General features: G+C 48.9%; 1 protein-coding gene across 3 annotated transcripts in view; it reads right to left on the bottom strand.

The window, feature by feature from the left end:
- The window catches only part of ANKRD52 (ankyrin repeat domain 52), a 1,656,133-nt gene that overhangs the window by 1,028,216 nt on the left and 603,649 nt on the right, over positions 1 to 24,268 (bottom strand). For all 3 annotated transcript variants that reach the window (XM_069653745.1, XM_069653746.1, XM_069653747.1), the window contains one exon: positions 8,476 to 8,544. In XM_069653745.1, the coding sequence (XP_069509846.1) occupies positions 8,476 to 8,544 (69 nt within the window). The remainder of the gene's footprint in view (positions 1 to 8,475; positions 8,545 to 24,268) is intronic.

The following is a 24,268-nucleotide window of genomic DNA, read 5'->3' as shown; positions in this document are numbered from 1 at the left end:
TATGGTTCGCTGAAACTCCGGCTCCTGTAGGGGTACGCCGTTGTTCAGATTGTGGAAACTCTGCCACCACTGAAGGGTCCGAAGCAGCTTGTCGTCGTCGATGGTTATCTTGTCTGACCACAATCCTTGAGCCTGCGTCCATCGGTCCGCGAGGAATTCCTGGACTGGCCTCATCAATAGGCGACAGTTTTCCACCAGATGGATGCAGGATGCCATGGCCCCTAGGACCGAAATGTATTTTCTCACTGAGATCTTGGTGTTTCGCCGTAGTCGGCATGCTTGTTGATTCAGTCTTGAGGTTCTGTCGAGAGAAGGTTTCACTAGCCCTAACTGGGTCTCGAACTGTGCCCCCAGGAATACCAGCGATCTCGATGGCTGCAGAGAGGATTTTTCGAAGTTTATGGCGAATCCCAGCTGTTGTAGAAGCTGCATGGTGGCTTGAAAACTTGTGTTGGTCGACGCTGGGGAGGATCCCCTTACCAGCCAGTCGTCGAGGTATGGGTATACATGGTGGCCTTGCTTCCTTAGCCAGGCCGCTACTGGAGCCAGGCATTTCGTGAACTTTCTGGGGGAGGTCTTGAGCCCAAAAGGAAGAACCGTGAATTGGTAGCGAGTCCGCCCCATTACAAATCTTAGGAATTTCCTGTGTTTCCGACACATTGGAATATGGAAATACTCGTCCTGTAAATCCAGGGACGCTAGAAAATCCCCCTCTTGAACGGCGCGGATCACTTCCTGCAGAGTGAGCATCTTGAATTTTAGGATCTTTAAAGACTTGTTGAGATCCCGTAAGTCTAAAATGGGACGCCATTTGCCGTTCGGCTTTTTTGCGACAAAATATCTTGAGTAGACTCCTTGACCTCTCTGTGATGTTGGAACTAATTCTATCACGCCCTTTGCTAACATGAGTGTTACCTCTTGTTGTAGTATCTTCAGATGGGAATGAGCGGTGAACGCAGGTGGAATGTGCAGAGGGCTGTGTTTGAATTGTAGAGAGTGTCCGTTTCTTATAGTATCCAGCACCCATTGATCTGTCGTTATTCGTTCCCATCCGTCGACATATGCTGAAACTCTTCCCTCCAGAACGGTGTGTTGTATGTCACTGCTGATCTTTATTTTGCTTGTCTCTCGACGATTACGGATATGATGGTCTTTTCCTGGAAGTCTGGAAGTTCCGGCGACGGTTTGCCGTTTGGGAGGCACGTCTGTATCCCTGGGAGGGGTAAGCTGATCTGCCAAAGGATCTGTCTCCAGATGCAGAGAATCTTGAATTACCTGAAGCCCCTCTAAAGGGACGAAAAGACTTGTAGGTTCTGCCACTCTGGAGGGCACCCAATGAACGTGCCGTGTCCGAGTCCTCTTTCATTCCCTTTAGGGCTTCGTCCACCTTCTCACCGAAAAGAAGGCCTCCCTCAAAGGGCATATCTAAAACTTTGTACTGTACTTCTGGCCTGAAGTAGGTACACTTAAGCCATGACTGTCGACGTAATACGACCCCATTATTGACTTGCTTGAAGCCTGACTCAGCGAGGTCCACCGCAATGTTTATTTGCATATGTCGCAGTTATCCGCCGAATGAGGAGGGTGGATGCAATATATACAATCCATATGTCCCTCCCCCTCGTAAACTTTTTTCAAGCCGCACGTCGCGCATGGGCGGAACAGCTTTTTTCCTGACATGGAGGACATTTTCTGTACTCAAATTCCAGTAATGCAACCTTGTACAAAATAGTAAGACAACGCGAGGAGATCCCACTACTTTGGAGACGGTTGAAATCTGAAGGGGAACCGCTGGGGCGGGCCTCTTATACAGGGACGGCCTACGGAGCATGCGTAGGCGGGTCCTAAAAGGACGTAGATAGGACACAAAAGTGTCAGAAGTTTTCCTATTGGAAAAGGCTATATATGTGTACCGAGGGGTCCCAGTCTGACGACGGGGAATATTCTAAGCATGTGAATCCATGAAAGATCCAATGCTGGAGAAATGTAGTTACAGGTAAGAAACTATTCCCTTCTCCAGCATTGGATCTTTCATGGATTCACATGCTTAGAATAGAATGCACAGAAGTGATCCTGAAAAAAGGAGGAGGTGTGAATGCAATCTGGCACCCTCCCAATTCTGCGTATAGCGAACCACGCTTACACAAGATTCGAATTTAAAGTGTGCCATAGTACCTGCACAGAGAAATACCCATATAAAGCTATAACAGTATACATAAATATATGTCAAAATCAGCATAGACCCTTCTTGAAAAGAGGCTTACCTTATTGAAATAGATGTCGCAAGACTGCTCTTCCCATTTGTGTTTCGTCCGCATGCTGTCGTTCGAGGCAGTGGTGGCGGGTAAATGTGTGAGGCACTGACCATGCTGCCGCCTGGCAAATGTACGTCAGAGGTACCCCTGCCCACAACGCCATCGACGATGAAGTCGCCCTGGTTGAATGAGCTCTCTGACATCCTTGTAGCGGTTTTCCCGCTTTTGAATGACAGAAGGCAATCGTCGACGAGACCCATCGGGCTAGTCCCCGTTTTGAAATTGCCTTCCCTTTTGCCGAAGGGCCATAAGCAACGAAGAGTTGCTGCGTAGATTGAAGTTGTTGAGTTCGATGAAGGTAAAATTTTAGAGCTCTCTTGACATCCATGGTATGTAGGACCTTTTCTGCAGCCGATGAGGGGGTCGCGAAGGTGGTGGGCAGGACAATGGATGAGTGCTTATGATAAGTTGTAGGAACTTTTGGGATGAAACAAGGACTTGTTGACAGAATCACTTTGTCCTTGAAAAATCTTTGGTACGGAGGGTCTATGACCAACGCTTGCAACTCCGAGATGCGTTTAGCTGATGTTATAGCTATTAGAAAAGCCACTTTCCATGACAAGAACTTCATCCATTGGCTCAAAGGGTGGTTTCATTAACCCCGCTAGCACTATATTCAGGCTCCACGTTGGTGGAAAACGTTTAACCGGAGGGAATGTCCAGAACAAACCTCATGAAGTGTTTCACTAACCTGTCGCTAAACAAGGGAGACTACTTCCTTCTTGTGAACCTAGAGATGGCCGCCAGGTGAACCTTTAGTGATGAAAAGGACAATCCGCTTTTTGCTAGGTGTAGCAGATACGGCAGAAGCTGTTCCGGAGTAACCCTCAGAGGTTGCACTCCCGTCTGTCCTTGACACCACGCACAGAATCTTCTCCACTTACACCTGTAGGACTTGCTGGTGGAAGGGGGTTGCGCAGCTTGTAAGGTCCTCCGACAGTCTGAGGAAATGTTCAAGGCACCAAATTCTGAAAAGTCAGGAGCCAAGCTGTGAGATTGAGACTGTCTGGATTGTGATGCCACACTGTTCGCTCGTCCCAGGTCAGGAGGTTGGGAACCCTTGGGAACGTTATCGGATGATCCGCTGACAAGTGAAGCAGGTCGGAAAACCACAGCTGCCTCGGCCAACACGGTGCCACCAGGATGACTCGGCACCTGTACCTGCGTATCCACTGCTGAGTTCTCTGTATCAGAGGAAACGGAGGGAAGGCGTAGAGGAACTTGTCCGTCCACGGGAAGGAGAACGCTTACCCCAGCGAACCTTCCTGTGGCCACCTGCTGGCATACATCTCGCACTTCTTGTTCCTCCTCGTGGCGAAGAGATCCAGCGGAGGCTGCCCCCATTTCTCGAAGACCTTCGACAATTGACCGTTGTCTATTTCCCACTCGTGAATCTGGTCCATATTTTTGCTGAGCGAGTCCGCCTGTTCGTTCCTTACTCCTGGAAGGTGATGAGCTACGATGGAGATATCGTGCTTCAGAGCCCAGTGCCACAACTTCTGAGCCTCGAAGGAAAGGGTTCTGGATCGTGTGCCGCCTTGCTTCCTCAAGTAAAACATTGCCGTGGTGTTGTCTGTCAAAACTCTCACTGTGGACCCTCCGGTGTGAGGCAGGAACGCCCTCAGGGCCCAGCGCACTGCTCCCAGTCCCAGAACGTTGATGTGCAGGAGAGATTCCCTCTGAGACCAACGACCGTGTGTTTGCAGAGTGCCCATGTGTGCCCCCCAGCCAGTTAGGGACGCGTCCGTCACTATGGTTAACCGAAACTCCGGCTCCTGTAGAGGTACTCCTTTGGATAGATTCTGGAAGCTTTTCCACCACTGAAGAGCTAGTAGGAGCTCATTGTCGTTGACCGTCAGTTTGTCTGACCAGAGGCCTTGAGCCTGCGTCCACCAGTCCGCCAGAAACTCTTGCACTGGCCTCATGAACAGGCGGCAGTTGCCCACCAGAGGAATGCAGGACGCCATAGCGCCCAGGATTGACGTATATTTTCTCACCGACAATCTGGTATTGATTTTCAACTGACCTGCCAATCGACTGAGTTTGGTGATCCTGTTGAGGGATGGCCTCACTAACCCTTACTGAGTCTCGAGCTGTGCGCCCAGGAACACCAAGCTTCTTGACGGTGTTAACGAGGATTAATCGAAGTTTATCGCAAACCCCAGCCGTTGTAAGAGGTTCATGGTGGCCTGCAAACTTCTGTGCGTCAAGATACGGGTATACATGAGGGCCTTACCTTCCCAGCCAGGCTGCCACCGGGGCCAAACATTTCGTGAACGTTCTGGGAGAAGATTTCAGTCCAAAGGGAAGTACTGTGAACTGGTAGTGAGTCCACCCTACAACAAACCTTAGGAACTTCTTGTGCCGCCAACATATCGGAATGTGGAAGTACGCGTCCTGCAAGTCCAGAGACGCCAGAAAATCCCATCTTGAACTGACCGGATCACTTCTTGGAGTGTGAGCATCTTGAACTTTATGCTTTTCAACAATTTGCTTAGCTCGCGCAGGTCTAGGATGAGACGCCACTTTCCGTTTGGCTTTTTCACCATAAAGTATCGGGAATAAACCCCTTGGCCCCTTTGTGACGACGGAACCAATTCTATAGCACCTTTTTGTAGCATAAGTGCTACTTCCTGCTGCAACACGCTCAGATGGGATAGAGCTACAAACGCCGGTGGAATGTGCGGAGGGTTGCTTTTGAATTGCAGGGAATGTCCGTATCTTACAGTGTCCAACACCCATTGATCCGTTATTTGCTCCCATTCGTTGATGTAACATGATACTCTGCCCCCCCAGAACGTTCCGATGCCTGTCATTGCTGGTCCTTGGTCTACTTATCCGTCGACGAGTAACCTGCTCTCTTCTTGGGGGCCTGGTAGTCCCGGCGACGTTTAGCCGCTTGCGAAGCCCGTCTGTATCCCTGGGAGGGGTATGCTGGCCTACTGAAGGATCTGTCCCTCGATGCCGAGAATCTAGAATTTCCCGATGCTCCCGTGAAGGGACAAAAGACCGAAAACTTCGACCACTCTGGAGGGCCCCCATTGAACGCGCCATGTCCGAGTCCTCTTTCATGCCCTTCAGGGCTTCGTCCACCTTCTCACCAAAGAGGTCTCCTTCAAAAGGCATATCCAGTACCTTGTACTGCACCTCCGGTCGGAAGTTGGTGCATTTTAGCCATGCCTGCCGTTCGAGAACCACACCGTTATTCACCTGCTTAAACCCCGACTCAGCAAGGTCCACTGCGATGTTTATGGCATGATTGGAAGCCTCTTCACCTTCCCTGACCAGCAACATAGCCGCTTTGCGATGTTCATCCGGAAGGTGTTCCAGCATAGGAGCCAGACGGTGCCACATCTCCCGGTCGTATCTGGCTACTATGGCTAGAGAATTGGTCGCTTTCACTGTGGTAGCACCTACCGACAACACTTTTTTGCCGAAAGCATTCTGTCGTCTGGCATCACTTTCCGGGGGGGAGGGGGTCGTGCACTTGTGCTGGGCCCTCGCCTTCCTCGCCACCGCCGCCGCCGATACCACTGAGTCAGGAGTTGATTGGGAGGAAAGGCACTTGGGAGTAGAGTCCGAGGCCTTAAACTTTTTCTCTAGACCACCCTTTATCGCTGGTTCCGAGAAAGGGTGGCGCATGGTCTGCAATCCCTCCTTCCACACATGATCCAGGATGGGTACTGAAAACACCGACCTTCTCCTTTTCCCCATGTGGTCGAAAAGAAAACAGTCCTTTTTCTCTTCTTCCTGGGCCATGCCCGAAGTCTGTACATGCCCTGGCCATCATGGTGTGAAATGACCCAATATCGTCTGGGGGAGACGGCTGAGCCAGGCTTCGAATTCTGCTTCGGACTCCCAGGTTGGATCCCTGGAGGGGGAAAGGGAGACAACTGACGAGGCTCTGCTGTCCGAGTCCGAATCCATCAGCTCCCCTTCCTCGCGGTGTGGAGCTGAGAGGTTTGCATCCGGCGGCACTGCCGTGGGGGTTGACAGCGATGGTTGACGAGACAGGCCCGGGTCGTCGATGACCGGCCTAGCCGGAGTTGTTCGAGGTAGTCTGTCATCCAGTGTCTTCAGCAACGTTTGCAATGTGGATAAGAATTCCAGTGACAAAAGTGACTGTGGATTGAGCAGAGGGGTAGAACCCGGAATGCTCCCGGAGAGAGGCCTGGTAACCCCTTGTAACCCTAGGTCTGCAGGGCCAGCTATTCTCACATCCTCGTCTCCCGAGGACACCGACAAGGCCTCTTGCTGCAGAAGTGTCTCTGGCAAAATTAGGTCGTATACCTCTGGACGCCAGGCCTCTTGCGGGATCTCCGTCGACGAAGCGATAGTCGGCTCCGTCATCGATGTCTGCGGTCCAGGAACGGTTGAGGCCAACTGCGTCAGCGGCAGAGAAGTAGTCGACGACTGCCCTACCGTCGACGACGGTGGTGGTCGTGCAGGCCTATGAGGCGTTCCCGCCTTTTCCGAACTCGACCTGCGGTTTTCTGCTTCTCGACCCAAGGTCGATCTATGATGATCGCCCGAGGAGGATTTAGATTTTTCTTTTGTCTTTCTTCGTTGAAGATGAGGATGACGAAGCTTTCTTCGACGAAGAGTCCTTGGAATGGCCTTCCGATGATTCTCTCTCCAGCGGTCGCAATTTCTTCACCGGGGGTTCCGACGACGTTGAGCGGCGCAGGGACCCTGAAGATTTTGACACTGAGGCCGCGCTGTGCGTGGAGCCCACCTCCGAAGGCGGGTATGCCGACGCTCCGTCGTTCAACCATGCCACAAGTCTTCGACTCCGATCTTTAAGAGTCTTCTGGGAGAAGCCCTTACATATGTCGCACTTGTCTGCCGAATGATGAGGGTGTAGACAGTATATGCAATCCATATGTCCGTCCCCCTCGTACACCTGCTTCAACCCACACATAGCGCACAGGCGGAACAGCCCTTTTCCCGACATGAGGAGAAAACGGCAACAGCACAACCTAGACAAAATAGTAGACTACACGAGGTGCTCCCACTACTTTGGAGACGGTTGAAATCTGAAGGGAGCCGCGGGGGCGGGGCATTTATACCGCTACGTCCTAGTGGGGCATGCGTGTGCGGCCCAAAACGACGTAGATAGGACACGAAAGTGTCGAACGTTTTCCTATGGGAAACGGCTTTATAAGCTTACCGAGGGTTCCCAGTCTGTCGACGGGGAATATTCTAACCATGTGAATCCATGAAAGATCCAATGCTGGAGAAATGACAAGTCTAAGTAGTGACATCACGCCAAGAAAATGCCGTTTTATTTCAAACCATGTCTGCATTACAGACTACCATGGATCAGATGGGCGGGGGGGGGGGGGGGCGGGGGACGAATTGTTAGTAAACATTGGGGAACAGGGGCAGGGCAAGCTACTTCTTCCTCTACAGGTGGTGCCACCCCACACTCTGATTCCCGACCCATTCTGGCTCATGCCACCTTGCCAGGTCTGGGTGGAAATTGTAGTATCCCTAACCCACCTATGCCTAAATATGGGGAGGTTGCTAAAGAATACAAGGCATTCATGACAATGTTGCAGTCATTCCATAAATAAACCTCTGTTGTATGTGTCCAACCAGGCCAAGGTAGCATTTATTTTGTATAATTTAGAGATAAACGCCCTTATATCAACAGTAATAAGATGTATAGCAAACATTTTTAAGATTGATTACAGTATGCTTAAAAATACATGCCCGAACGATAAGGACAATACCATTTTTGAACGAACTTCCCCTTTAAGGTTTCACCACTGCACAGTAAAAAGAACAGGTCCGATACAAAAGCAAAAGGTTTAGGGGTCAATAGCAAAGAAAGGAAAGGTGCAGCAAAGAGTAATCTTTCTTAACACCCGACTACTCTTTTTGACTGGGTTCATTAGCCCCCCTCGCCCCCCAGCATTAGTGACAGTGCAAAAACTGCCTTAACAGTAAATGTGGACCATACTGCAAAGGTGTCCAGCACTTTCAGTGTCTAGGAGAAAGCCAGGAGCAAAGTGCCTGTTAATATTAAGGCCATTAGAGCTTTGTAAACAGCGATAAACTTGAGATTAAAAAACCTTTCAGATCAGATTACTGACAAACAGTTTACAAAAAGAGTGCTCCAAAAGACTGCTTAAGTTTGGAAGAGAGAGGCACTTACCTCCCAAACTTATCCCGCCTTCTCAAATCAGCACCGCTACTCAACAGCAAGTTAAGACATTCAACATTCCTAAAATACAAAATGTTGCATTCAGAGTCTAGTTTTAAACAAGTAACAAATGTTAGCATCTAATGTTTCTGTTGTGTTTTGCTAACGGTGCACCTACAAGACATGCCAAACAAGTTTCAGGACGTTTCCCAGAGCCCTCGTGTAGATCAAAGATCAAGCACATATTTTACATTTTCAGAAGAAAGGAATCCTTCATATACCATGCCAGGTAATTAAACTTAAAAGGAAACACCAGGAAGGGTTCTTAGTCGACCCATTACATGGGTAGGATTAATGAGATGAGGGGATGGGGGACTACCTCTCAAATTAGGGTAGGAGTCTTACAAGGGTATTTGCCAGATCCAGGCCTGCAGCATTGGCGGGGTGTGGGAGTTGGAAGGCCCCAATCCATGGCTGTTCCATTTGTGCCTGGTTGCAAATGTAAAGAACCACGATCAGTCACCCCATATCTAATTGTGTACAATGCTGGCCAGTTTGTTTCAATTTCTCCCTTAAAAGAACAGCAAACAGGAGTCAATGCACAGAAGACCAGACTTCAGCACTTACAGGGGAGAGGCAGCAGAAAGAGGAGTTAACAGAAAGCTCAATCAGTCAAACCCGCAGTTGGGAAGCTCCATCCAACACACCATGAACTCCAACTTAACTTTGTGCATAACGGACTGCAAATGGTCAGCAGAACCGTTTAGGAAAAAGGAGCAGAGCTTATAAACGCTGTGAAAAGGCTGGGGAAGGGGGCAGTGGTTGGCTCCGGGAAGCGGTTGATGTAAAGCATCAACAATAAGGAGGGAAGGTTCAGGATAATCAGAAACCGAGGGCACAGGTCAGTGTGGGTTGTCCAAGTGAGATCAAGAGAAGAAAAGATGGATCAAGTGAATAGGCAGAGGAAGGATGGTGCAGCAGAGCGTGGAGGCGACCGAGTCCTTGTGGAAGGTATTGGTTGGTAAGATATTGTGTGTTGGGACAGTTACTAAAGTCCATCTAAGGGCTACATAAAACCATGCATATGAGCCAGTACACAAATCCACTCTCCGTATAAGGCTTTACTACCTTTGATAGCGCAGAAAGAGAAGACAGGCTTATTTTAGGAGGGAGAGCAAGCTGTAGCTTGGTACAAAGAAATTGCAGCATACATATGGTCCAAAGAAACATTTATGTTTGCAGTTGTATAGCGCAGACAAACCCTTAGGCATCAGGGCAACAATGTATCGTAAAAATGTAGGGTTTATTTAAATACACGTAGACCAAGATAATTCTTGTTTAAGTAAGTACTAGAACATCATATACAAACAATCATAAAAACCAACGCAATACCTATGATATGCAAACCAAGATAAAACCTTATTTAGAGGAGCAAGAAGCAGGTCAAGCCAAAGGTTATACATTCAGTATAGTAGAACAAGTTACTTCTTACCTGGTAACTTTCCTTCGATGGGATGTTCCTCCACCGTATTCCTTATTTTGATAGATCATCTCCAGCTTGCAGGCCTCTGTATTTTTTTTTCAGTAGAGGGCGTCATCATGCGTATAAATAGACTCGCGCAGCGTCCGTTGCTCAGTTCCGTTTTGACGTTAACAGTTGTTTTACATGAATTGGTTAGTGACCCAGAAGGAGCATAAACTGTAACCACAAGGGAAGTTTTACTGAGGGGATGGATGGGAGGGGCAATAAGGAATACGTCGGAGGAACATCCCATTGAAAGAACGTTACCAGTTAAGAAGTAACTTGTTCTTCGAAAGGATTGTGTACTGCGACGTATTCCTTATCTTGATAGACTCCCATAGCAGTGGTGTGTAACTGGAGGTGGGAGTAAAATTGCCATGTTTCCCTTCAAGAGTGAACAGAGTGCAACACAGCTTTGCCAAACCTAGTCTCTTGGCTAGAGGAGGAATCCAGGTTGTAAAATCTTGTGAAGGTATGTGCAGACGACCATGTGGCAGCCACACATATGTCTTGAATCGGTACCCCTCTCTGGAGAGCCGAAGAGGCTGCGATACCCCTGGTTAAATGAGCACTAAGATTTTGAGGAGGCTCTTTCCCTGCCCGTTTGTAACATTCCAGAATGGCTAAAATGATCCATCTGGAAATGGTTTGTTTTGTTATCGCTAATCCCAATGTGTGCCCCGAGTAACCTACGAACAGTTGGTCTGCTTGCCTAATCCTAGCAAGTCTACTGATGTAAAAGCTCAAAGCCCGCCTTGGGTCCAGCCTATGCAGCCTTTCTTCCTCTTTCCCCGGATGGGGAGTGGGGATAAAATGAAGGCAAGTTAATCTTCTGAGTGATGTGGAATTCAGAAACCACCTATGGGAGAAAATTAGGCTTCACTTGTAGGACAACTTTATCTTTATGACAAATTGTATGAGGGGGGGTTACAAGATAGAGCCTGTAATTCGCCTACCCTCCTAGCAGATGTCAATGCCACCAATAAGACAGTTTTAAGGGTGAGAAACCTTAGTGAACAAGAATGGAGTGGTTCAAAAGGAGTACCCATCAGGAAATGTAAGACTACATTTAAGTCCCATAAGGGAACTTGGAATGGTCTTGGAGGAGGCATTGGTTAATACCTTCAGAAATTGTATTACTAAGGGTAACTTGAAATGTGATGGTTCCTCTGCAGTGCGCTTGAAGATCAATAACGCTGCGAGATAGCCCTTGATGGTGCCAACCTGAAGGCCCGAATTTGCCAAATAGAGTAGAAAAGATAACACCGTTGGTGTACCACATGAAAAGGGGTCGATATTCTTTTCTCTACACCAGCTGCAAAATTTGTTCCAACGGCAGCGGTATAGAGTCTTTGTTGCTGGCCTTCTTGCCGAAAGCAACACCTCCATGACGTCATCTGGGAGGTCACAATCCTTGTATCTCAACCTTTCAGATACCAAGCGTGAAGGTTGAGGGTTCTGATGTCTGGATGGAAAACCTGACCTCCCTTCTGCGAGAGAAGATTCTCCTTGAGTGGAAGACGAATTGGAGGGCAGATGGACATGTCCAGAAGGTCCGGGTACCATGTTCTCCTGGCCCAGTCCGGGGCAATTAGGATCATGGCTTTCCGGAACCTTCTCAACCTCCTGTTCATTTGAGGAATGACACGGACTGGAGGAAACGCGTACCGAAGTGGAAACTCCCAGTCCACTACGAACGCGTCCCCTAGAGCTCCTCTCGGTGGAAATTCCCTTGAACAAAACTGATTGCACTTCCTGTTGATGCTGGTGGCGAACAGGTCCACTTGAGGGGTTCCCCAAAGGGTGAAGGTCTGTTGAAGGACTTCCTGAGCTAGTTCCCACTTGTGGGAGACTGTACTCTGCCTGCTCAGAGCGTCCGCTGTCAAGTTTTTCTCTCCGGCTAAATGAACTGCCGACAGAGAGATTCCGTCTTGGATTGCCCAAAACCAGAGCTGCATCGTCTCTCTGCACAGCGGCAGTGATCCTACGCCTCCTCTTCTGTTGAGGTAGTGCATGGCCACTGTGTTATCCATCATTATCAGGACATTTTTCCCCTGTACTGATGGCAGAAAAGCCTTCAGCGCTAGTCTGATTGCTCTCAGCTTTAACAGTTTGATATGTAGTCTGGACTCCGATGGAGACCAACGACCGCTGATGGTCAAGTCGTTGGTATGGGCTCCCCACCCCGTGAGTGAGGCATCTGTGACTACTGTTATCTCCGCCCATGGTTGCCAAAACAGTTCTCCCTTCAAGATGTTTTCCTGGCAGGCCCACCACTGAAGGTCTCGAGCCACCTTGTCCGGAACCTGAAGGAGGTCTGTCATTCTCCCTGAGAATTGCGACCACCGAGTTCTCAGTGCCCACTGAAGAGATCTCATTCTCAGGCGAGCCTCTGGCACAAGGAAGATGCAGGTTGCCATGAGGCCTAGCAACCTCAAAAAGTCGAAGGCTGGGAGACGTTGGGCATTTTGAAACCTGGTGACCATCTGCAGAATATCTTGGGCCCTCACCTCTGGTGGCAAGGCTTTTCCCAGGGAAGTGTCCAGGACCGCTCCAATGAACTGGAGTCTCTGTGATGGTATCATCTGTGACTTCTTTAAATTGAGGGAGAAGCCCAGTTTGTGAAGGAAGTTGCAGACATAATCTAGCTGGATCTGAGCTTGTTCCGGAGATACAGCTCTGATCAGCCAATCGTCCAGGTAGGGGTAGACGTGAATCCCTTCCCTCCTTAGACTTGCAGCCACTACCGACATTAGCTTGGTGAAGACCCTCGGGGCGAGATTAGCCCAAATGGCAGAACTCGAAATTGATAATGAGAGTCGCCAATTGCGAACCTCAGGTATTTCCTGTGTTTGAGACTGGTTGGCACATGGAAATAAGCATCCTGAAGGTCCAGAGATACCAGCAGGTCCTGGAGCTGGAGTGCCTGAAGGATCTGAGAAAGAGTTACCATCTTGAACTTGTCCTTCCTGAGGAACTTGTTAAATTCTCGTAAGTCCAAAATAGGTCTCAGTCCTCCGTCCTTCTTCGGTATTAGGAAGTAGGGGGAGTACCAGCCCTTGTTACTCTCCGCTACAGGTGCCGGTTCTATGGCACCTTTCTCCAGCAGGTCTACAATTTCCTGCAAGAGGAGCGGATCTGGAACTTTCCGAGAGCTGTTCCCCGGTGGATGATTGAGGAATGCGTAGAAAAGACAGGCAGTAACCTTGGGCAACTGTCTCCAATGCCCAAGCATCTGACGTAATAGCCTGCCATTCCGTCAGATGTTGAGTTAGCCTGCCCCCTACTGGTGTCTTGTGAGGAGAGTCCTCAGAGAGATTTAGAGGCGGCTAATGCAGGTGCCGATGGTAAAGAGGTACCTGCTGCTGCGGCGGATTTTGTATTTTTACCCCGTCCACCTCGGGTGAATCTTTTTTGACCTCTTTGAACCGACTGTCGTCTGCCTTTTCCGAATGCGGAATAAAAGCGAAAGGACTTACCTCTTCAAGAGGTTCCTGAGGGGCGATATGGCGTTTGGCGGATTGCAGCACCCAGGGATTTTGCTGCTGCTTTGGATGTCTGTAACTTTTCTAGGCTGTCATCCGCCTTCTTACCAAACAAAGAAGAACCGTCAAAGGGCATATTTAAAAGTCTGGCTTGTACATCTGGAGCAAACCCAGACTTTTGCAACCACGCAAATCTGCGGGTTGTAGTTCTTTCCGCCATGGCCCTACTGATGCTGTCAGCAGAATCAATGCCAGTTTGAAGGGATTCGCACATTGCATCTTTACCATCCTTAATGATGTTTAGAAACGCTTCCCTTTCTTCTCCGTCTGGGAGGCAGTCAGCCGCTGATGAAGCACACTCCCAAAGTGTATGGCTGAACCTTGCGAGCGTACAAGTAGCGTTAATACATTTCAACACCATGCTACATGCAGAAAAAACATTCTTAGCCATAGTGTCGTATCTTTCGTCATCCCTGTCCTGTGGAACAGTAGGGTATGCCGATCTACTACCTGATGCAGTTGCTGCTTGGACAACCAGACTCTATGGAGTTGGATGTTTAGACAAAAATTCCGGGTCAGTCGTAGATACCCTATATTTGGCTGATAACTTTTTGTTAACCCACGGGATAACCTCAGGAGTTTCCCAGTTAGCCAATATTTTTCTTTGTAATGGAGCGTGAAATGGAACCACAGGATCGTCCTGTGGGCCTTTGACTAAGATGTCTGTAAGGTCATCCTGTTGGAATGTAGGTTAAGGTGTAGACCAACCCATGAATTCTATAATTCTTGCCATTAAAATTCTGTAAGGGGTCTCAGCATGTTCCCCTGGGTCTGGTTTGGCAAATTCTATTTCTGGGGAAGTATCTAACCAACTTGCCTCATGTAGGGATTCTCTAAGGTCCTTCAACCTATTTTCCTCAGAGGTAAATTCCTCTGGTTCAGGTGTTGGAGATCTCTGCACCCCAAAGGGTCTTTCTTGATCTGAATCCTCCCCTTCCTCATAGATTGAAGACAAAGGTCTGAAATGATCAGACCTTGGAAATGGCTTAAATCCCATTTCCAGAGCAGAAGGGGCTAAATTTGTCGTATTCGGTTGGGAAGACATCGTCGACGCGGACGTTAAAGGTTTCGAAAACACAGAAAAAGGCGTCGAGAAGATTGGAAGTGGCCTCGAAGAACTGGAGAGGATCGGGATCCTACTCGAGTTTGTCAATGACCTCGAAGTCATGATAGAGGCTCTGGGTATGACCACTGGCTGTGAGGTAGTGACGGCCGTGGGTTTGCTCTTTTTCGGCGTCGACATCGAAGACGGCGTCGATTCGATCGACCCATGCGTCGATGAGCCCTTCGATAATGGCGTTGATGGCACAGTGCCTTTGCTCGAGGGTTTGTGACGCTCTCGAGTAGTTTCTTTCGCCGGGAGTAATGACTCACGGCATTTAGATTTTTCAGGTCTTTCACCCAGGGTATCGCCCTCAGCTGTCTTCGAGGGGGGTCAAGGCCGCTTTCGCAAAGACGCTAAACATCCTTTTTTACGGAATTCCTCCCACTCAGCCTGAGAGCTATGTTTTGTGGGGCAGGTGACTCTTTCGAGAGAAACAGAAGAAGACAAGGAAGGGGATCTTCGACGTCTCTTACTTGCGCTCCTTCAAGGCTTTCGCCGTCATGGACATGCAGTCCTCGTACTCCAAACATTGGTGCTCCGATCCCACGCACCACAAACAGATCCTGTGAGGATCTGTCAACGACATTTTCTTTCCACAGTTTCGACATTTTTTGAAGCCGGACCGTGGAGTCGTTGGTTCGGATGAGGAAGCCATCGAGTAAGAGTTGGTTTATTCTCGAGGAATAATGAAGAATATATTCTCTGAGTAACGAACTGAGTAACGAACTGAGCAACGCGATTCCGAGGCCCACAAAGCGCGGAAAAACGGAACTGAGCAACGGACGCTGCGCGAGTCTATTTATACGCATGAAGACATCGGCGCCGATACGGAGGCTGTCAAGGGACATCGGCTCGAGGGACATCGAGGCGCAGCGCCCTCTACTGAAAAAAAATTCCGAGGCCAGCAAGCAGGAGATCTATCAAGATGAGGAATACGTCGGAGGACACAATCCCTTCGAAATATACTATTCTTGGGCCATAAGACCAGGTTAGACCTATTTTTGGAATACAACCAGAGTTTCAAGGGTAGCTGACTCAGTCACGAAGTGACTCAATTAAGAAATCACATAATAAACCAACCCTGTTACAAGTATACTTCTTGCAACATTACTTTTTAGAACTCAGTTCAGAGCTAGTAAAACAACTCTTATACTTTCTGGAGGGTCCTCAAGCTACTCAATGATAAGTATGAACTCTCAACTATTTTAGAATGCACCAAGCAAATCAGGGAAAGCCAAACCCTATTACACTTTAAGAAAGACACTATTTCCAGGTAAGTAATGTAACTATTGGCACATAACTATCCGCTATCTAACAGCTAGTTATGCACAGTATATCTTTAAGAAGTGTATAATACACTTTCTAAGTAAGAACTTTATGAAACTATTTTGGAATAGCACCAAAGAAACTCAGGGAAGCACAACCCAGGGTTACAAGTTTAGAAGAGCAGCATCTAATAGAGTTGAGTAAAACCATATACTTTTAAGAGGGGCTACAAACAACTCATAAGACAGTTATTAACTTCCAGACTGTTTTAGATCTGTATAAAGCAAGCATGAGAAAGTAAACACTTTAAGAAAGACTGTTAAGACAGTTTTTCTGATGTCCAACTAAGGGCTTAGTAAAGCCATTTAACTGAGGCAGTACAAGACTCCACTCTTAGTATAAGGCTGTACCACCTGAGTTCATGGTAGCATAGAAAGAGCAGCCAGGCTTATCTTGGGAGAGAGGGCTGTAGAATCAGTACAAGTGAAATTGTAATATAAATGATCCAAAGAAACGCTGAAACATTTGACATTGTAAAAATAAAGGATTTATTTTAAATACAGGTAGGCCCAGCTAAATCTAGGGGTAAGTAAGCACTAAAACATTATATGAAATCACAGTATAAAAACACAACACCATACTTGAAAGTACACAGACCCAAGTACAGACCTTATTTGAAGTACCTAACAGTAGTTCTAGGGAAGTCAAAACCTTTTCATACACATTCAGTATAGGTAGAGCCTATTCTTGGGGAGTAAAAACCAACGGTTACTTTTTACAATTACATTCAATAATGCAAGGGCAGTAGACCCTTCCAGTTGTATGATGATTCTCAGTACAAATCACTTAATCAGTCAACTGGACAATATACTTTTGGTGAATAGTGGAACACTTATTCTAGATGCAGTAAAAACCTATAACTACTTTTGCGATAACACAGTTATACTAGGTGAGTAAAATCTAAGGATGTAATATACAATTACAGGTGCTTTTGAAATCAGGGAACCCCAGACTGAGGTAAGCAGTAACTCTTAACTTATTTTGGACGGCACACAGCTAACACAAGGTAAGTAAAATCCACATACTTTGTTAACCTCGCAAGGAAGGGGGAAAGTAAAATCCAGTGTCACACTTTACTGAATGACTCAAAGTTATTCTAGGTAGGCAACAACCTAATATAGACTTAAGGGCAGGCTAGAAGCCAGTCAGGGGAAGCAAGACCCAGTTGGGGGACACACAAAGTTATCCTAAAAGGACGAATCGGGTGAAACCAACACTTTACTTTTTGGGAAGAGGCACAACCTAAACACAGGAGAGTAAAATACCTCCACGTCTACTTTATTAGAATGGCAAAACTGTTTCTAAGGAAAGAAAAGATGTTAACCATACTTTTAAGAATAGTGCATCACACATTCAAGATCAGTAAGAACTTTTGAACTGTTCACTCTTAGAATTAGAGTTACCAACCAACTCTTTACAAGTAAGTCATTTTTAAACACATTTTCTTTTCAAGGCACAAGTCCCAATCTCTTGAGTCTTTCCCTTATTCTTGGAGCATGAGTGTTCTCAGTGGCAGAAGGGGGGTCACTAGGACTAGTGACCAACATGCAGTGTCAGAATATGTTTTTTAGTAGCAAATGTCAGAGTTCCTTAGGAAAACTGGGCAAACAGGTAAGTACTTTACTTTAGAGTTAGGAGAAGGTCCAGGGGCTTCACAGAAGACACCCTAGCAGGATTCTAGCAGTGGGACTGGGTGCACTGGATGAGAGGCCTGCCCATCACAGAAAACAACCCACAGATACACAGAAATCCTAACAGGCTTAAGTTAAGTACATACCCAAGCCAACACAGTACCTCAGCATTGAAGATGATTTTGCAGCAGGAGGATTTAAGGGTATGCGGCCAAATACCCGGTCAATGAATTCCTTGTCATGTTGACGGAAAACAAGTGCTCATAAGGCTATAGGCAAGGTTTCCCCCTCACGGCTGAATGCGGTTCTGCAGATTTCGCGCCTTTTCAAGGAACACAGAAGACAGAAAATTCTCGTCGTTACAAAAGTCCAGCACTCTGTTGAGGGGACTTTTCAGACTCGATTCATGTCTCTGAAGATCCACCAGGATGCCCACGAAGTTTCAGCGAGATTCGGAAGACTGTGCACTGCACAATGGCTTGAGGTTCAGGGTACTGAGGAATTGCAACAACGCAAAGACGTAGCAACGTGTGAGATGGCTCAAAATGCAGGTCTTCTCGAGTCTAGTGGGTCTCACCAGGCTCTGGGTCGGGGTCATCATTTTCGGAGGCCCAGGGTCGATTGGAAGGAAGGGCTACAGCAGGCTCGTTACACACCAGGCTCTCTGGTCGCTGGAAATCGTCTCAGCCGCTTTTCCTTCATCTTCCTCTTCGGTTTAAGTTGCAATGGTCGACATGTCTTCAGCTTCCAGATTCGCAGTATTTATCAGGAATTACAGCACAACCTCTGCATTCTCTCCCCGCATTTTACAAGAAGAGCGGTCTGGTTGTCCAATCAGGACAGCCAGCCCCCTCACTGAGATTTGTCCCCATTCAAGCAAGGCGTAAGACAAAGGGGGGGGGGGGGGGAGTTTTGGACTCCTCCCTCACTTCATGCCCGCACAGACAGGCTGGAGCCTGGGCGGGGAGTCCAATCCAAAAACAAATCACATAAAGGAAAGGAATTTCCCGCCCTGGATGTCAGGGGAAGGAACAAGAAACGACAAGAAACACTAAAATGGCAGAAAAAAGAAGACAGGTTTCATTTTGGTAAAAATTGACACCCTTAGGTCACTTTACTGCAGCTGTGAACACAGCCCGCGGTAAAGGTGCACCAAATTAATACAAGGTATCACTGCCACCAGCCATTGAAGGTAAGCTTGTCACTAAAGGAATTGTTACAGTTTTAGTCTGCATCTCCTCAGCACTTCGCATAAGGTGGGGTGTGCTGGCTTCACAGAATAAAATGATTACAATGTAAAAGGGATCTAAAGATCCTTTCTACCCTTGTGAACTGTAGTTCACTCAAGGTTAGCACAAGAAAGTTTAAAGGTGAGCCCCTAGGGCAACCCAGCAACAATAGGCACTTATTGTCAATAAGTTGTTAAAGAAGATAACTTTAAAAGACACCATGGAGTGTCTTAAAAATGAAAGAGTTAAAGATTATGTGAGTGTGAGGCATTAAGGAAAAATATCCCACTAATAAAGCAAAAAGTTCTGGGGTTGACCCAGGTCAGGAGGATTTACCAGATCTGTGCAAATCTTACCAAACAAAGACACAATGTATTTCAAGGGAGGCTGTGGTGGAGGCTGTTGCGGAAACACCTTTACAATCGGTTGGGGGGCCGGAGCGGAATGTTGAGGCTGAACAGGGCCCAGGGGCGCCTGTAACCGAGCCTGCGGCGCCCGAGCCATTGGCGGGAGCATGTCCCTGATGGCATCCCTGAGGATGACCCCAATACGAGGAGATTTCATGAGCCCGAGGAACCACTGTCCTCGAAGGCCGGGCTAGTGGTACGCTATATTGACGGGGTAGCGAGCGGCTGCTGGAGCCGTTGCGTGCCCTGCCCATATGGACCCAGCGGGAACCTGCCTTGCGCGAAGGAAGGTTAAGCTGTAGGCCACATACCTGGTTGACACTAGTCCCACCTTGACACACATTCCTCCACCTGTTGCCTTCCTTGGAGCGGCGTCGGCCGGATAGCTGGATTTTCTGGCACGGCGGCCATTTTGTCGAGCTGCTCTCCACGTGCCTGCGTCGTGTTGCTCGGCTCACTGGGCCCCGCGCAGTCCAGGACTACAGTATGGATCACGGGGCCTACCCTGTTCCTCATGCCGAGCCCCGGTAGGCATTTCGCCCTCGGCGGATCTGCCGGTAGGACTGCGTATAGGCACCACCTCGGACATGTTGCCGGTACTAGCGCGTAGCCCCTCGGGTGAAGACCCGCTAAATGAACCTTCCGGTACCTCAGCACTGTCACCAGGAAGGTCCACTGACCCCTCGACCAGTAGCTGATTCAGCCTCAGTACTTGTACCTCGGCGGTCAAACCCGCACGGGGAGGCCTTGGGAAGGAGTCTCCCTAGCGGGGTGCGCTGGAAACGAGTGGCCCTACCATACGCCTGGATCGATGATAAACTTTAGGTCCTTTGGAGGCGATCTCTGGAAGAGCTCCCTCCACTTGGCTAGTCTGTTCTTCAGAGACCTCGAGCAAAGGGTGTTGCACGCGGTAAAAGCTTGCCAGCCGTGATCTGGGCCAAGGCATCATAGGCAGAAGGTGTGGGGGTCTTTAGTCAGGAAGAGACTGTCGCAGGATGGACGCCTGCTGAACCCTGTAGAAGTCGACATGCGCCGGGGAGGAGCGTGACGCGTGAGGACCGAGTACCTGAATGATAGGACAAAAAAAACAGAAGAGAAGAAGTATCAGCGAGTGGAATTACACGGCCGAAGCCAAACCCAGGAGCGCTGGTGAATTCGGCCCGTTCCCATCGGTGTGGAAAAAGAGAGAGGTGTGGTGCAAGAGTCAGGGCAGTACATGCTCCCAGGGCCGCACCCCTGCCCACCTCTAAATTTAAAGCAGAAGCTTTATTCTGGTGAAAAAGGTTGTCTCCCGTCCCTTGGAAGGGACGCCCATGCAGTATGGTGGTAAGGGGACGGGACGTAAGAGTACAACAGTTACAGGTAAGTAACATGTTCGCTCTCCAGCATGGGGTCTGGCATGGATTCACATGCTCATGAATAAAGAATACATAGCAGTACACACATGCACAACCACGGGAGGTGGCAAGGCTCAACATAAGCATCTCTTACCTCCTCACCAAGCTCGCCTTCAAGAGAACAGGTTGCGCAGCACTGCTTGGCCGACTCTGGACTCCTCCCTGGAATCCCTGTCAACGCAGTAGAATCTCATGAAGGTGTGCGTCTACCTCCACGTAGCAGCCCGGCAGATGTCCAGCAAAGGTACACCAGACAGGAATGCCATAGTTGCAGCGATCGCTCGGGTCGAAAGGGCTCTCGGACGCCCAAGCAACAGTCGGTTTGCAAACCGGTGACAATGGGTGATGCAGTCGGAGAGCCACCTGGAAATAGAAGGCTTGTAGAGGGCCTTCCCATGGTTCACAGGACAAAAGTTCACAAAAAGTTGTGACGTCTTCCGGAACTTCAGCGCTCTAGCCACATCCAGCAAGTGCAAAGTCCTCAGCCGGCGACAAAGGCGTCAGAAAAAATAAGGCAACACCAAGGGCTCGTTTAGATGAAAGTCTGACGGCACCTTGGGCATGAAGGAGGCGTGCATCCTCAGCACCACCCTAGTGTCGTGAAAGTTAAATAAGGTGGTTTACAGGACAGGGTCTGAATCTCACCCACTCATCCTGCAGAGGTAATGGCCACGAGGAACGCTGTCATCCATGAAAAGAACTTCAATGGAACTGTATGCATAGGTTCGAATGGAGGGCCCATGAGCCTAGTCAGTACCACATTGAGTTTCCCACGCCGCGCTGGAGCCTTCACCGGCGGGAACGAACAAAACAGTCCTTTGACAAACTCCTTAACCAGACGGTGTGCCCATAACGACGACCGTCCCGGAGATCTGGTGTAGCGGGAGATAGCCGCCAGATGAACTTTGATGGAGGCATGGCCAGCCCTGCTTTGGCCAACAACAGCAAATACGGTAGCACCTGCAGAGCCGTGACTCGTAGAGGGCCGATCTTCTGTGCACGGCACCAAACAGCGAACCTCTTCCATTTACGTCCGTAGCATTTAAGAGTAGACTATGCCCTGGCAAGGACTTCTTTATAGTCCGCTGGGAGATCGTAACCCCAGAACTCTAATGCTGCAGGAGCCAGGCCTTCAGGGTCAGCGATCCTAGTTTGTGGTGCAGGATTGTGCCTCCCTCCCTGGCGAGAGAACATCTGCGATCACCAGAAGCTTGACTGGAGATGACGCTGACAGGTCGAGAAGGTCCGTGTACCAGATCTGCCTCGGCCACGCCGGTGCGACGAGGATCATCCTGCACCGGGACCATCGGAGTCGAATGACTAGTCGAAGAAGACACTGACGGAACGCATACAGAAACGGGCCATCCCAGGGGAATGAGAATGCATCCCCCATGCTCCCCAGCTGGGAAACCTGCTGGCAAACCTCCGGCGCTTGGTGTTCTTCACCGTCGCAAATAGATCGATCCGGGGATTACCCCATCTGCGGAACAGGTGATCCACTTGGTCCTGCCAAAGTTCCCACTCGTAACAAGAGTGCAGATCCCTGCTGAGAAAGTCGGCGACTGTGTTCTTCACTCCTGCCAGATGAAATGGGATGAGGAACATCCTCTGAGCGATGGCCCAGTGCCACAGGTCCTGCGCTTCCTTGGAGAGAACCGGGGATCTGGTGCCCCCCTGCTTCCTGATGTAGAACATCGTGGTGGTGGTGTCCGTGAAGACCCGCACCACCTTGCCCTTGAGGGACGGAAGGAAAGACTTGAGGGACCAGAACACAGCCCACAGCTGCAACACGTTGATGTGCAACGATTTCTCCTCCGGTAGCCACAGGCCTCTTGCGTGAAGACTTCCGGTGTGAGCTCCCCATCCCTCCAGGGAGGTGACCGTCTCCTGGTGCGTTGGGGTCTGGAAATCTGCACCTCTGGGCAGATGTGCACCAACTCCCCACCACCAAATCGCTCGCCGGAAGCTCTCGTCGAGTATGATCTTGTCTTGTAAGCACCCTGCCTCTTGTATCCAGCGGACATCAAGAAACTCTGATAGTGGACGCATCCGTAGCCTGCATAGTCGGATGAGGTAGATGCATGACGACCTCATGCCGAGCAGAGACTTTATGGACCTCACCGTGGCGACCTTCAGTGCCAACAGCCATTGTACCTTGCCCAAGATGCTGATCTCCTCTCCTCCGACAGACGGCAGGGACGACACTGTGTTGAGTCGGGATCCCAGAAACAGCACATCCTGCGATGGAGTCAAACAGGACTTTGCATAGTTCACCGAGAACCCCAGATCCATGAGTAGGAGAACGGTGCTCGCCATGTGGTCGACAGCGAGCTCCTTCAAACTGGTCTGGATGAGCCAGTCGTCCAGATAAGGGTAGACGTGAATCCCCCGCAGACGCAGCTACGCCGCCACTGGCGCCAGGCACTTGGTGCCGACCCTCGCCTCGGACTTCAATCTGAAAGGGAAGGGCGTTGAATTGGTAGTGCTTCCCTTGAACCACGAAACGCAGGAACTTGCGGTGTCCCTTGTGAATGGGGATGTGGAAGTATGCATCCTCAAAGTCCAGCGACGACAGGAAGTCCACCCCTTCCAGCTTTCCGAGCACATACTGAAGAGTGACCATCCAGAATTTTTGGGACATTATGTATTTGTTTAGTCGACGAAGGTCGAGAATGGGCCTCCAGCCTCCTATCTTATTTTTCACAAGGAAGGACCTTGAGTACATTCCGGAGACCCGGAGCCTCTTTGGAACAATCTCTATCACGCCTTTCCTTAACATGGCCTGCACCTCCAGCAGCATCTGAGGGACGTGGTTTTTGTTAGTGAGAATTCTCAGAAATTTGCCAATTACCTCAACCTTAAAGACCCCCAGCAACTGTGCTGGATTTTGAGGGCTTGATTTTTTTTTAACCTGGAGATAGTGAGACCCTTTTTCCCCACTCTCTCATGTATTTTAAAGTGATTTTTGTACTCTGTTTTTATTTTGGTTGTGGAGTCTGATAAACTCGATAGGCATCTTTTACATTGTGGCACACAGCACCTTTAGTGCAGTGACACAGGGAAATCTCTTAGATTTCCCCCAGGTTTAAATACCTTCTCTGGGTTAAACTACTGTTTCCCAGAAAAGTAAAGTGAAACTGATTTTACTTACATTTGTAACTTTCTAGACCCAGCACACACTATCTTACAATAGGGTGCTGGAGGGGTTACATAGTATCCCCTTTTGTCTAACTTCATGTAACATTTTTATGTTACCCTTTCCTCACTGAATGGCTGGTGGCAGTGGTTTCGTTTTTCCTACCGTGGTGAGCATTTACTGCGGGCTGCGTTCGCAGCTCCAGTAAAGCACCCAAGGGTGCCATTTTTGTCAAAATGGCCCGGTCTTCTTTTTCTGCCATTTCTTTGTGGAAAGTTCCTTCTTGAGATTTACTCTGCGCGCCAAAGGAACAAGTTACTTACCTGTAACTGTTGTTCTCCAGCATGGGTCTAGCATGGATTCACATGCTCATGAATATTCCCCGTCGTCAGGCCGGGAATCCTCGGTATAGAAAAAAATCAGTATCAGTTTCGTTTCTGATCTGTCTTTCTTAGTAGTAACCAATCACTGGTCTCTGGGTCATACTGCCCCCAGCCAATGACTGCC

Source organism: Ambystoma mexicanum, chromosome 3q (assembly GCF_040938575.1).
Source record: "Ambystoma mexicanum isolate Mex_15411 chromosome 3q, UKY_AmexF1_1, whole genome shotgun sequence".
Classification (NCBI taxonomy): Eukaryota; Metazoa; Chordata; class Amphibia; order Caudata; family Ambystomatidae; genus Ambystoma; species Ambystoma mexicanum.
The sequence above is the reverse complement of the archived record's forward strand: the minus strand, read 5'-3'. Positions and strand labels throughout refer to the sequence as shown.